The sequence below is a fragment of the Lepisosteus oculatus genome, chromosome 1 (assembly GCF_040954835.1).
Source record: "Lepisosteus oculatus isolate fLepOcu1 chromosome 1, fLepOcu1.hap2, whole genome shotgun sequence".
Classification (NCBI taxonomy): domain Eukaryota; kingdom Metazoa; phylum Chordata; class Actinopteri; order Semionotiformes; family Lepisosteidae; genus Lepisosteus; species Lepisosteus oculatus.
In genome coordinates this window covers 6,821,939-6,836,242 of record NC_090696.1, presented here as the reverse complement: position 1 = coordinate 6,836,242, position 14,304 = coordinate 6,821,939, and the positions used below count along the sequence as shown (strand labels likewise).

At 44.5% G+C, this 14,304-nt stretch overlaps 1 protein-coding gene across 1 annotated transcript in view; it reads right to left on the bottom strand.

Moving 5' to 3' along the window:
* LOC102695971 (PRELI domain-containing protein 1, mitochondrial-like) overlaps positions 1-14,304 on the bottom strand; it is a 31,082-nt gene that overhangs the window by 5,738 nt on the left and 11,040 nt on the right. The window contains exons 3-5 of the mRNA XM_015343964.2: positions 12,627-12,852; positions 6,171-6,284; positions 5,276-5,354 (exon numbers count right to left, since the gene is read on the bottom strand). Coding sequence (XP_015199450.1) covers positions 5,276-5,354; positions 6,171-6,284; positions 12,627-12,852 — 419 coding nt within the window. The remainder of the gene's footprint in view (positions 1-5,275; positions 5,355-6,170; positions 6,285-12,626; positions 12,853-14,304) is intronic.

The window sequence follows — 14,304 nt, the reverse complement described above, 5'->3', positions numbered from 1 at the left end:
TTTTCTTTCCATGTTTACCTGGCTCCAAACGTAGCTAGCACTTGCACTACGCTTCTGGTTTTTCCTTCAAACTGTCTTTGGACCCCCTGCCAGCTTCGTCTGCACTTGGGTTCTCTGGACTGTCTTGGACACCCTTCTCATCCAAGTACGGGCAGTGATATTACACCATGTACCAGCTTCTGAATTTCAGAGCTGTCCTCTTTCTGGTGTGCTGCCTGAAGTGGAACCAACTGATCTGCAGGAGGAAAACAGTGCTCACTGAGTTTTGACACATTGAAACCGTGTCACTCCTCCCTGTGTCTGTTCATCCTAAATCAGTCATCTGGCGAGAGTCAGGGAGAGGGAGGGTTCATCGTGCCAAGGTTGTTATTTTTTGACACTCAGGACTGACCGAAGAAATGAATGACGTCACATTCTAAACAAACCAGCAGGTCAATTCAGGCATCTGTTAGCACTGGAGATCTAGAGCTCAGCTGGAAAGAACAGACTACGTTCCCCATGGACCCAGCCTGGGAATCAGTGCAGTAGAGAGCGCGAGAACGAGTCTCCTTTTAAACCCCAACAAACAGAGTGGGAACAACAACAGCACTAAGCTAAAGAACCCGGTCAGAACGTATTTGGAATATTACACTAAATTCTCTGCATACAACTTTAAGGATCGCAAATCACAACACAGTGGCCCAGCACCTTTAGTGACTCGAGAAATACATTAAAAGATCTCATGGCACTTTTCACAAAAGTAAAAGCATTAACCCAGTGTCCTGGCCTTCCTAACATACTCCCTTAATTCAACTGGGAAAGAAGCATTTCTCTTCTAGTCCCCTGATCTGCTGTTCATCAGTGGAAGATGAAGTAGCTCCTCTCCTCTACATAAAGAGCTCACAGATCTTTAGGATGAAAGCCGCTATATAAATCTGAGGAATTCTTACTACAGGTGCCATGTTTGATGCAAACTGCATGAAGCAGCAATGTCCTTTGCTCACACTACTGCTGAGCAAAAGGGGGACCCTCCTTCTGGACCCCAGTGCTGTTCATACTGCTAGATAACAGACATTCAAAGCTACCACACCACACTAAATGCCTTTTAGAGTCTGCAACACAAATGGCATAAAACACTAGACTTTTCTCTATTCCACCAAGTACACATCAAGTTTACATCAAGTAACCCAACTACTCAGGTCATTAGAAAACATTTGATTTCTTATCATGCCTTCAGACTCCCCTAGAAAAGCAACTATCACCTGAACAAACTTCCTTATTTAAAATTTTTAAGTGGAAATAAAAACTGCTTTGAGTCACACAGCGCAACATGCACAAGGAGGGATTAGAAAGCCCAGCTGGATAACTCTGCTGGATAACTACCAGTATAACCACCATCGGCAGCTTCTATATAAACGTGGGGGTATCTGGCAAGCATGTGACCATGCAGATGCACCACGAAAGGCATCCAGAAGGCTTGAATACAAAACAAAAACTCAATTTCAGTGTATCCATGTAACTCAGCATAGTCAAAACACGGCCAGACTCTTATCGTCAGCTGAAGCTTTCTGAAATGCCTGTGTTACTTCTGGCTCGACTTTGCCAGTAAGATAAGATCGTAGATAAGATCACTTTATTGGCCCTATACAATTTCTTGTATTAGGAAGTTGTCTTTTTGCCTACCCCAGCTTGCTCTCCATGAGACACAAGCCATCACCATCTACCTCATTATGATTTCTTATTTACTGCACATTTCCAGTCATTGTTTGCACGTCTGTAATACATGTATTGGTGAACTTCTACCGCTGCACCATCGAGAGCATCCTCACCAACGGGATCACCGTGTGGTATGGCAACACCTCTTCGCGAGAAAGAAAGGCACTGCAGAGAATGGTCAATATGGCCCAGAAGATCATCGGCTGCGGTCTCACCGAGATTAAACAGCTCTATGAGGACCGCTGCCGTGGTAGAATTCTGGCCATCACAGAGGACAGTCACCACCCTCAGGCAAGAGATATAAGAGCATACGGACACTTACCACCAGATTCCTCAATAGCTTCTAGCAGTGAGACTGGCGAACACATTTAGCCATCCCCCTCGGACCACACCTACACCATCACCATCTACCTCATTATGATTTCTTATGATTTATGGCACATCTCCAGTCATTGTTTACACGTCTGTATTGTTTACATCCAAACTGTTTACATGTTTACTTGTACATTGTCTATTGTTTGTGTGTATATTGTCTTGATGCACTGTTTGCACTTTGTTTTGTTTTTTACACTTGTTTTACAATCGAGAGACTTTCTGTAAGTAAGAATTCCATTGTACCAGTACCGGTAACATATGGCAATAAAGTTCAAGTTCAAGTTCAAAATAAGGAGAGCCGGCAATTAATATTATTAATAATAATAAACTTTATTTTATATAGCACCTTCAAAAGTGGCTTCTCAAAGCACTTTATGACGATGGTAATGTTAAAACCACATGTACAGAGCTCAGGAATGCCAAGAGACTTTGTACCTTTTCTATAAAAGTGAATGAATGACCATGTTGAAGGAAAAACAGCCCTACTACAGCTTGGTTCGATCCACCCTGTCCCTGGTTTGTAGAGCTCAGCTTTCAACACACAGAGAGAGGCAGGAACATACAGTATGTGCTGTGAGGAAGGAATCGCTGAGAATAACACAGGTCATCTGCTAAGCTTCACTCTTAGCCTAATTAGTTATGCAAGAGCTTAATTAAGCATTAAAGAGCAAGATGTGCAGTGTGCTACACTCACAGTGCAATCACATGACCCCTGAAATCAGAAGCACTGCTAGACTCAGCAGGAAGGAAGGGGAATTAATGAGTTTCCCACTTGGCAGCAACTCTACCCATCCCTGTGCCTGACAGGCTGTGAAGCAGAGCCAGGGTTTGTACATGTACAAGGGAAGCCTCCCCCCACCTACTGTACAAATACCATAGAGATGGCTGAGCAAAAACAGCATGTGAGAGGCGGAGACATGACAATATATCTTCATAAAAATATATGGCAGGCAAATGCAAACATAACATGCTTTCATTTTAAACAGTGCAGAAGCACTTGTGACGTACGTTTCGCTGGGTCTGCCTTATTCATGTGACAAACTCAAGAAGCAAAGTGTACGCGTGCTGGCTTACACTTTTTTAAAAATCCTGAAACTGGGAACAGCTCTGGTCGGTCATGTACAGTACCAGTTAAAGGTTTGAGCGCACCTGCGTGAAACCAGGTTCTTCCTTGTTGTGGCCAAGACTATCAAACGATGCGAAGAAACTGGCGCTCATGAGGACCGAAAAAGGCCAGGCAGGCCAAAGGTGAGAATAGGTTCATTAGAGTCACAAGTCTGAGAAACCGGCGACTAACTGCACCTGAAATACAAGCTGAGCTCAGTGCAACTAGAAGTACAGATGTTTCAACATCAACTGTTCAGAGGAGGAAGCGTGAAGCTGGCCTACCAGGAAGAATTGCTGCAAAGAACCCATTGTTAGGAGTGCAGAATAAGAGAAAGAGACCTGCCAGGGCCAAAAACACAGAAACAGGACCTTTGAGGCCAGCTTCACGCAACCTCCTCTGAACAGTTGATGTTGAAACATCTGTACTTCTAGTACAAATTTGTACTTAAAGTAATTATAGACTGTCTTTTTTTCTTGCTTGCTGAGCAAATTTTGCCATGTTCATTGAGGAATTACAGACTTTTGCCCATGCCCCCTATGTTTATAGTAATAGTAGACCCTCACCTGTTTACCAATAATTGGTGACAGAAGGTAAATGGGGTAACATGCTAGTTAACTGTGAGAATATCTAACAAAGACCATTTTAAACTTTGTTTAGTGTTCTAACAGCATGTTATACACATTTCTGACTTTTAACTAACCTGGGCTTCAGACTGAAATGTTCATTTTATTGAAAATGAAAAATCAACAGCTTCAATTCAGTCCACTTAAGATTATAAGTACACATATCATGTAATTAAATATTAAGTGTTTATAGACAAGTTTATACAGTTGAAAGCAGAGATAATCACGAAAAACGTGGTTTCAAGCAGGTGCACTCAAACTTTTGACTGGTACTGTATGTGTACAGCTGCAATACAGGCAGAGCCATCCAAAAGTTTTGGCACAGCACGGTCAAAACTGTTCTTTTGCTTTACATTCAAACACAATTGACATTTGTGATTGTGAGATTAACAGCAATGATAAAAGCAACATGATGGACATTTTCTTTTTGGGTAATGTCAAACATACCATCAACCACATTACAAATTACATCGGGACGCATTAACTTTCAGAGTTTGAAAGTCAGGACTGACGAGTGAGCCAGGTCTACAGGTGGTCATGACCAGGCTAGGCCAGGCTTCACAGATGAGCTGCTGTTCTTTGGGGCTAGCACAGCTCCCTTCTTTCTCAGCACTTTCACCTCTCCATCTCTTTCGTAAGGGTTAACCTTGGTGTTATTTGGCCACAAATCTTTGTTCCGAAACTCTCCTGGCCCACCTTTGTTCCTCTGTAGCCTGGTGGAGGTGGTGTCATGGCCGGGGCATGCATGCCTGTCACTGGAACTGTGGAACTGTGGAACTGCCTCACTCGTGTGTAGCAATGAAGTGACTAACGCTGGCAGCAGCAGAATGAATTCTGACGTTTACAGGAACATTTCATCTGCTTGTGTAAAATGAACTGCTTCCATACTCATCGTGTTGCACTTCACCATGCAGCAAGACAGGGCCCTAAAGCACAAGGCCAAGGCCACCGAGGGGCTCATCAGGAGGAAGAGGTGAATCGTCTTGGACTGGCCGGGTCAATTTACAGGACAGATTTCTCATGCTGGGAAAAATTAAAGCCGGAACAGGCAAGAACACGAAGGGGCTTTGGCAGTGACTTGGCAAAGCATCTCAGATGATGACACAAGGAGCTCAGTGAGCTTAATGAGGCACAGACTTAGTGCAGTTATTTTCACAGAGATAAAAACACAAAAAACTTACGCTCTGTAATTTACGTTCCCGATACCTATGGTCTGTTGAAATCTCCAGGCTGAATCCATTTTTTGTTCTGTTATGATGAAATGGATGCAATATACTATGCTGTGCTAACCATTTGTTTTAAATTTCATTATCGCAAATACTGTACAAAATGTACTGTGAAGGGAAAAAGATCAGATTTGACTTTGCTACACCACTACCATGTGCTCAGAGAAACGGAGACAATTAGCGAGATGGAAAATATGACGCAAGCAGGCCTCTCTTCAGTCTCTGTAGGGGTGGCCAAGTGTACATACCGTGCAAGTTGGACAGTGCGTATTCCAGACCCTTCATGGTTTTCACCTGGTTGCTCTTGAATCTGGCCAGACCGAACTCCTGGGAATGCAGACAGGAAGGGTGATCAAGGGCCGTGTGAAAAGCTCACCAAATACATCTGCACAATCACTCTCCCGGGCACACCAACAGTCACACAGGAGACTCAGCCAAGGATAAAAACCCTACGTTTATGTTGTAAAGCAATCTACACGAGTTCTAATTTTTCACAATGCAAAAGAATAAACATTTCACCCAAATTCCCATTTTTAAGATATTAATATAATGCATATAATTCAGTAGCTTTTAAAGTTCCCCTTTTTTCTCTGCCTTCCCCTCCCAAATTATTGTTATTGGCAAATTTCGCTCAATCAGAATTCACAAATGTAATGAATACCACACATAAGAATCTACACTTTGGCTGGATAAAGAAAATCATCAGAATAGGCAGTGAACATATATCTTCATTGTGAATAGCACTGCAAGCCCTCCCCTCTAAGTCCTAAGGACACTGAGGAGAAAACACTGCAATATGTCTATAAATGAAAGATAACCAATCAGGAAGAAATAAGCCAATAAACACAAAAACTGAAAAATGCATAGTGTATATGACTTAGTAAGTGGGAAATGGTAACAAATGAGAAGAGACCCATCTAGCCCATTTAGTAGTTAACTGATCCAGGGATCTCATCCAGCTGTTCTTTGAAAGTAGTTTCAACAATGTGGCGGCGTAGCTTGTTCCACACCCCCACCACCCTTTGTGTAAAGAGACTCCCACATATATTCAGCATTAATGGGAACGTAATGCTTTTGAACATTCAGAATGAAGCTCCTGAACAGTGGCCAGAAAGCCAGCGTGCTGGTGGTGGTGGAAGGTACCTGGATGGCCCTGGAGAAACCAAACACCGCCGAGCTGATCCAGGCCTCGCGTCTGAGCTGCGTGCAGGCCGGCCTCTCGCAGTTCATCCTGTACACGCAGCGCTCCTCCACCACCTGCACAGCGCACACAAACAGGAGCCCGTCAACACTCGCCAACACGCAAACATTCTGCGCCTACAGAGCTCGGAAAGCGCAGTGCAGTGGCATGGCAGGAGCACGTCAAACCTCACGAGTCCCTGCCCTGCGTTCGGATTTCACCACGTGACCTTTTTGGGAGATTAATAACCATAAACTGGCTAGAAGGCTTGGCTAGTCTTTTTTCTTTCAAAACCACCTTGGCACGCTTACAGAGTGTCATATAGTGATCCTGGCTGCTCTGTGTGGTTAAGAAACAGAACCATCAGAAACTAAAGAAACAGCGAGGCTTACTGTAGATCCTTGTCAGGCACTACAGTTCATAATAATAATAATAATAAAAATAATTGCTTACACTTATATTAGTGCTTGTCTTGACACCCCACTCAAAGTGCTTTAAAGGGTCATGGGGACTCCCCTCCACCACCACCAGTGTGCAGCCCCACCTGGATGATGTGACAGCAGCCCATACTGCGCTCATAGTACACTCACCACACAGCAGCTATCAGTGGGGAGCAGAACAGGGTGATGAAGCCTGTTCATAGATGGGAGTTATTAGGAGGTCATGATTAGTAAAGGCCAGCTAGAAATTTGGCCAGGACGCCGGGGTTAAACCATTTCTTTTCGAGAAATACCCCCCTAGGATTTTTTAATGAGCATGGAGAGTCAAGACCTCAGTTTTATGTCTCATCTGAAGGACGGCGCCTTTTTACAGTATAGTGTCCCTGTCACTATACTGGGGCATCCGCAACACCCTGGAATCTACTTGCACCCACCCCAATTCCAGAAACAGGGTTAAAATCCCCCCAGTGTGTTGTGTATGTTGTATTATGTATTTGCCTTGTAATTTGCACTATCTGCACCCTGTCTACAATATCTGTGTCAGTGTCCTGTCTGTATTTGCACTGTGGACCAGGAGGAATGATATTTTGTTCCACTGTATGGTTGTATATGGCTGGAATGACAAATAAACGTAAACTTGAACTTGACTTGAATTTATGACCCACATAGACAGTAGGGTGAGCACCCCCTGCTGGCCTCACTAACACCGCTTCCAGCAGCAGCCTTAGTTTTTCCCAGGAGGTCTCCCATCCAGGTAGTGATCAGGCTCACACCTGCTGAGCTTCAGTGGGCTGTCAGCTGTGAGTTGCAGGGTGATATGGCTGCTGGCTGACTGCAGTTCAGCTGCAGGTCTCCTTCCCAAGAGGCCTAAATTATCAAAGCGAAGGAGGGCACTGGTGGAGCATTTTTTGTTTACTTTTACTTGCTTTACTTGTTCTGTAAAGCTCTTTGAGAAGACACCTTTAAAGGCACTATACACAATAAAGTTTATTATTATTATTATTATTATTATTATTATTACTTTCAGAAGCCCACCCTACCCCACAAATCACAGCTGAAAACAGCAAAAAAAACTCGCAAAGTAAAAAGCAGAATTCTAAGAGCTCTGAGAATCGTTGCTCTCCCTCCAATTTTGTTTTTATTACTCCTTTTAAGTATCGTACTGAGTGTCTTTTGTGAAATATTCCACCATGTATCCAACAGGGGGTCTGTGTTCTGTTCCTGCATGATGCGTCTATGCCAGCACAAACTGTTCTACGTCTTGCACATTGTGGGTTTCATGTGATCGAGCAGCAGTCCTTTTACTTTATACCCTGCTGTGCATATGGGTGTAACCAGACCACAAAAGGAAAAGATGAACCCCTGAGCCGTCTGTGCATCAGACTGATGAGTTCAAAGTGAGGTAGTTCTGGGCTTCAAAGTGACGAGACCATCTCTGTTGGTTTAAATGAAACAACAGAAACCACAAGGAAACGCCAGTAACTTTAACAACTGATGTCATGCGATGTGCGAGCGACTGAGTGCAGGTTGTACAGCAGACATTTCAGTGCAGAAATGTTCCAACACAATCTGCATGCAGAGGTAATGCAAGTTGTATTTGTCTGCAAAACCATCAAAAAAGTCGGGAGCAATACCGCTACTGGTTTAATGAGATGTGTTCACAAGCCTGCTTGTTTACAATGTAACAGGGCTGCTTCACCACACTGGAAGTTTGGTTGCCTCCTTCTGAATAACACAATATGGTGCTGGGCATATCTGGAAATTGTGTCTATTTTGTGATGTAAATTGGAGGTTTTACAAGTTCCTGTGTACATTTTACTTTTATTGTCGTTTGAAATCCTCATCCATGCTGATTCATTCTAACCCAGAAATATAAAAATAGCGTTGCAGTTCCCCTTTAAAGCCAAGTCAGCCAGTTTCAGCTTATGAAGCCAGAACTGAAGAAGCTATTCTCAAGCAACGAATTCACCAGGACTTTTGTAAGAACATTTGGCTGTGCGAAGCCTACAGAAAGCAAATGCACAATATATAATATATTTTACACTGTATAATATGAAATGCAATATGTAATACAAACATATAATACTATTCAATATATAATATATCACATATAATATACAGTATAAACTATAATGTATATATGAAAGACTAGCTCAGTCTTCTCTGACTCCTACAGAGGAGGCTGAAGCAGTCAACTACACCAGCAGGGGTGACACAGTGGCTGGGCTGTGGCGCAGGAAGACCTGCGTTTCCCCTGCAGAGCGGCAGCTCTCTCTAGGGGCTCGACGATGAAGCGCGCAGCTCGGCTCTGACTCGGTGACAGGAGGCTTCCTGTTCACACGCCAAAAAACAGAAGTCGTGCAGGAAGAGGTTAATTTCAAAACCTGCGCTATTGGAACATACAGAGCTAGTCAGAGGGGAGGAAAAGGTCAAGAGAAAAACTGCAGTCTTTACTTCAATGGCTAAATCTTGTTTGGAGGGTATAATAATTCCAGTCTCAATGTCTCTTTTAAATACTAATGTACCTAAAGTAATTAGTAGTGTTTGTGGTCTTGGGTTTTCGATTTTCTTAAGTTTGCAATTCTCTCTATAGACCCATCAGGCAAATTAACATGGAAATAAATATGTAAAAGGAACTCTGTCACAGCTCTGGGTGGTTGCTTGACTTCTCACAGTCAGGCTAAGAGAAACAGATTTGTAGTTGGAATGACAATGCACGTGATTTCAAGTTGCAGAGGGAGGAGACTTTAAAAAAACCCTGCAAATATGCTTGATTTCCAGGAACCCAGACAGGGAATGAGGTCTGGAACCGAATCTCTGGGAACAAACAGACAATGATGAAAACAAAAGCCCCGTGATGTCAGCCAGCTCGAACACAATGCTACTTCTGCTGCTCACAGCCAGCGCATGAGGCAGGTTCTCTGAAATCCGATTACTGCGCAACAAACTGTTAATTGCAGCACAACAGGGGAATGCCCACTCATGCAACACAATTCTCCACACTGCGATAAACCAAGACGTTTCCCACTTTTCTGGGGGGGGTTTAGCAAAACAAGCTACTTTGTTTGCTTAGATACAATGGTCTTCTGTTCCTCTATTAAGCCTGCAGCAGCTCATTCTGAGCTCTTAACATCCCAGGACACATTGCTGTCTACCGCAATACCTCAATTAGTGGCGGGGCTGGGTACCAGATAAAGCAGTACTGCCAGAATCAGCACTAATTGAGGCTCTGATAGCCTGGATTCACAGGGGATGAGTTCCCAGATGCGCCATTTCTTAATAATAATAATAAGAAGAATAAAATAATAATAATAATTGCTTACACTTATATAGCGCTTTTCTGGACACTCCACTCAAAGTGCTTTACAGGTAATGGGGATGCCCTCCACCACCACCTACTGGATGATGCGACGGCAGCCATAGTGCGCCAGAACGCTCTCCACACATCAGCTCTCAGTGGGGAGGAGAGCAGAGTAATGAGCCAATTCATAGAGGGGGATTATTAGGAGGCCATGATTGAACGATTGAACTTAAATATGAATGATGTATGAGGGCTTTGTTTAGGTTCTGGTACTGTCCTGAACCCAATTTAAAAGTCTGCCTCATACAGAACAGAGTTTTATTTTTACAGTGCATTACTGGGTGGTCACAGAAGCAATATCTGTCCCTGCAGCAGCTCGGTCGGAGACAGCGTAGATGAATCACTCTCTGCCTTCACTCGCTCAGCTCGGCAGAGTGATGGGAGGAGCTGACTCTGCCAGTAAGTGCCAGGCTGCGGCTCACAGGAACATTCACAAGCGAAACGGGTGGAGCTCTGCACACACAGGGGAGCCGGAGAGAGATTACGCATGGCGCTGGCCCTGAACGCGTGCATCACGCCAGGCTCCCAATGGCTGAGAGCTTGCACAGCGTTCTCTGCTTCTTGCCTTGAGCTTTAACGGTAGCAGGACACCCAACTACAGCCTGCGCCGAGGGTGCTCTGGGCGCCCCCTTGGCTTGTGCGTGTGTCACGGACACATTCCGCTCTCACACAGATGCATCTGTAATAGTCATGAAATAGTTCAGGCGGGGAGCTGCGTCAGCATGCGTAGGCTGCAAAGGAACAAGTAAAGGTTTATTCCCTGCTGAAAAGAGAAGAAAGAAAACACAATGTTTCGGCTGTGGAGCCTTCTTCGGGACCAAGAGCACAATGCTACTGCTGTGTCAGTGTGTTTTGCCCAATGTCTGTGGTCTTTCAATGTCGTTACTGGACAAATAGTCCATAATAACATCAGCAGCATTGATCAGTATAATAAAAGATTAATTGGGGCAAATCAAATTGCCTTAAATATCCTCTACAAACAGAGGGTAGCAAAGAAAGAAAAGTGTTTTATGGATTGTGTCTCTCACCTCCTCCACTGTGCGTTCCCTTATCTCCTGTCCGGGAGACGCCTTTGTGTCCCCAAGTGTGATACTAATAGACACAGGAAATCTTTTATCCACACTGCAATATCTCTGTCAAACTATCGTAACTTTTTTCTCCTTTGTCTTGCTGCAACGCTGTTGCACTGACTTCTTGGTTGGTAAAATTTTGTCTGTCATTGTTGCTGTTTATGCTGGGAGTGTGCTGTCTAATGATTTCACCCTACGGGAAAATAAATCTCGAATTGAATTGAATTATAAAGCACTTTCTACTCTGTCATTCTAATAACCACTCAACAAACCTGCCCGTCCATAACACCATCATTAAAAAGTATAATCAAGGATGACACAGACATCTCTTGCCTGTCTGTATCGTTCACCTTTGGGGTGCATGACCCTCTGTTGGGGTTCAGATTTTTAAGTTTTCAAGACCGCTGCAGAGCAGAGGCGAGACTGGGCAGCTGGCACTGGTGAAAGCAATGATCCTCAATGTTTGATCAATGGGAAACTGGCGTGGGAGGCAGCATGTGGATCTGCTGCCAGAAACCATCCAGTGATCATCAACCCACAGCCTGTGCTGTAATAGTTAACACAGAAAGCAGCCAACACAGAAACAACATTGTGAATTACTTCTAAATAAGGGGTGTGCCACAAAACACATTCATGTAATTCATGTAAAGCATTTGATGGCATGTTAAACCTGGTTTGGTGTTTGAAAAGGGAAACAAAACAACAAACCCTCCCCCAGCTCTCCACCCCCAAAAAGTTCAATTGTATACCAGCTTGCTTCAATCAGGGTTCCAACAGACTGATGTAATGCTGGTGCAGCAGGAGCTGGCTTGTATGGACTTGTATGGACTCAAGGCAGCAGGTCTGTGAATTCAGACAGGGATTGATGTGATGGTGGAGCAGCAGGTGCTGGCTTGTGTGTAGACCTGGGGCAGCAGGTCTGTGATCGCGGACAGGCACTGATATGATGCTGGTGTAGCAGGAGCTGGCTTGTATGGACTCAAGGCAGCAGTTCCATGGATTCAGACAGGGATTGATGTGATGCCAATGCAGCAGGAGCTGGCTTGTGTGTAGACCTGGGGCAGCAGATCTGTGAATTCAGACAGGGATTGATGTGATGCTGGAGCTACAGGTGCTAGTTTGTGTGTAGACTTGGGGCAGCAGATCAGTGATCACTGCCAGGGATTGATGTGATGCTGGAGCTGCAGGTGCTAGTTTGTGTGTAGACTTGGGGCAGCAGATCAGTGATCACTGCCAGGGATTGATGTGATGCTGGAGCTGCAGGTGCTAGTTTGTGCTTAGACTTGGGGCAGCAGATCAGTGATCACTGACAGGGATTGATGTGATGCTGGAGCTGCAGGTGCTAGTTTGTGTGTAGACTTGGGGCAGCAGATCAGTGATCACTGACAGGGATTGATGTGATGCTGATGTAGCAGTATCTGGCTTTTGTGTAGACCTGGGGCAGCAGATCTGTGATCACTGCCAGGGATCGATGTGATGCCAGGGCAGCAGTTGCTGGCTTGTGTGTGGACTCAGGGCAGCAGGTCCATGAATGCGGCCAGGGCTCACCATCAGTGTGGCATGATTGACGTTCCAGGTGAAGGTGGTCAGGGTGCAGTTCTTGGGGTCCACAATGGAGTCCTCCACGATGTAGACGGAGCGACCAAGGTTGGAGGGAAAGACCCTCTCCGCCCAGCGCGGGAGGCGATTGGTCTTCGTCAGCAGCCGCCTGGTCAGCAGCCTGTCGTCCTGCGTCACCTCGCGGTAAACCACGTCCTCAGTGAGGACATGCTTGCTGGGAGGCACGGGAGGAACAGGGAGAAGAGTTACAATCAGACAAGCTGGCAGCTTTGGATAGTTTGGTCACACAAGAGATCATTACCGTGATGTCCGACAAGCAGAGAAAAAACATCAGCACCAACCAGGACATAGAACAAGCAACAGCCAGGGATTTTTTATTTGGTTGATGCTTTTTTCCCCAAAGCAAAGCACATTTGTACCCACTTGTACACTGCGTTTACACAGAGCAGCCCGAGTGCTGCACATTGCGGTCAGGAACAACAGCATGGCCCCACATGGGATTCGAATCCGCAACATTCCAGCTATGAGCCCAGAGACATATCCACTGACAGCTGTTAAATTAGTACAAACAAACAAACTACTCTTCGTTAAAAATGAGAAAAAAAAAACCCTTGGCCTAGATAGATTCTGCTTCCTTAAATACAAGGCTCAGTTCTTTAAATGTGAGACAATAAAGCTCACAAAGAGGAAACCCAGAGAGAGTTTCATGACTGGTGTGAATGTCCCCTTTCTGAATGTCTCTGAGGTTTCATTGTCTGCTCTGTTTACTCTCCTTTGAACGTGGCTGTAAGACTAGACTCTGCTTTCTTCTCTGGGAGATAAAAGCACACCTCCACTCAGACTGTGAGAGAAACACCAAAGCAGCACTGAGGTCATGAGTTCTACAGTTATTGGAAGAAAAAAAAAACACAACATAAAAAACAAGCTCCTTTTTCACCTTAGAGCGAAATCTTTTCATAGCTCATGTCTCCAGACTGATCTATTCCCAAAAAGTTCCTAATAGTGCAAGAAGGCTGTATCTCACAAACACTTCTGCATTGAAAAACTGATCCCATAGTGCAGTGGTTCTCAAACTGTGGTACGTGGCGTGCCGCCAGGTGGTACGCCAAATGACCCTGGAACTGTGTTGTGTGCGCTGAAAAAATCGGGACGGGTTTTCATATTTTGTATTTTTATACGTGTCGAATACGCAGCCTACGTACTACGATACAGTGCGCGCTAATACTTCAGTGGACACAAGAGATACTCTGTAATTCTATACCACTCTATAGGAATGCGTGCTACGGACGCAAGTGACCAATTGTATTTAAAAAAAGTACTGTATCTCCAGCAAATAGCGAGAAAGGAGAATATGCGTGATTTTGGAACAATGCCAACGTTGCAAACACAGGAATGCATAGAAATGCGTGCTACGAACGCTGGTAATCTTGTGAGCACAGGAAAGCGTGAAAAATAACAGAAAAATATTTAAGAACTGTTCTAAGTTAATATGAGAAAAATACACCGAGCGTCTCTGTGTTTCTCTCCCATGCGCATGAAATAAATACTTAAAATAAACACTGAAATAATTGCGGATTGCTAAAGCAGGTAAGCCCCACAATATTATGTGTGGAGAAAAAGCTGCTGAACAGCTCGACCTGCTGCCCCCCCCGAAAGACACAGTCAT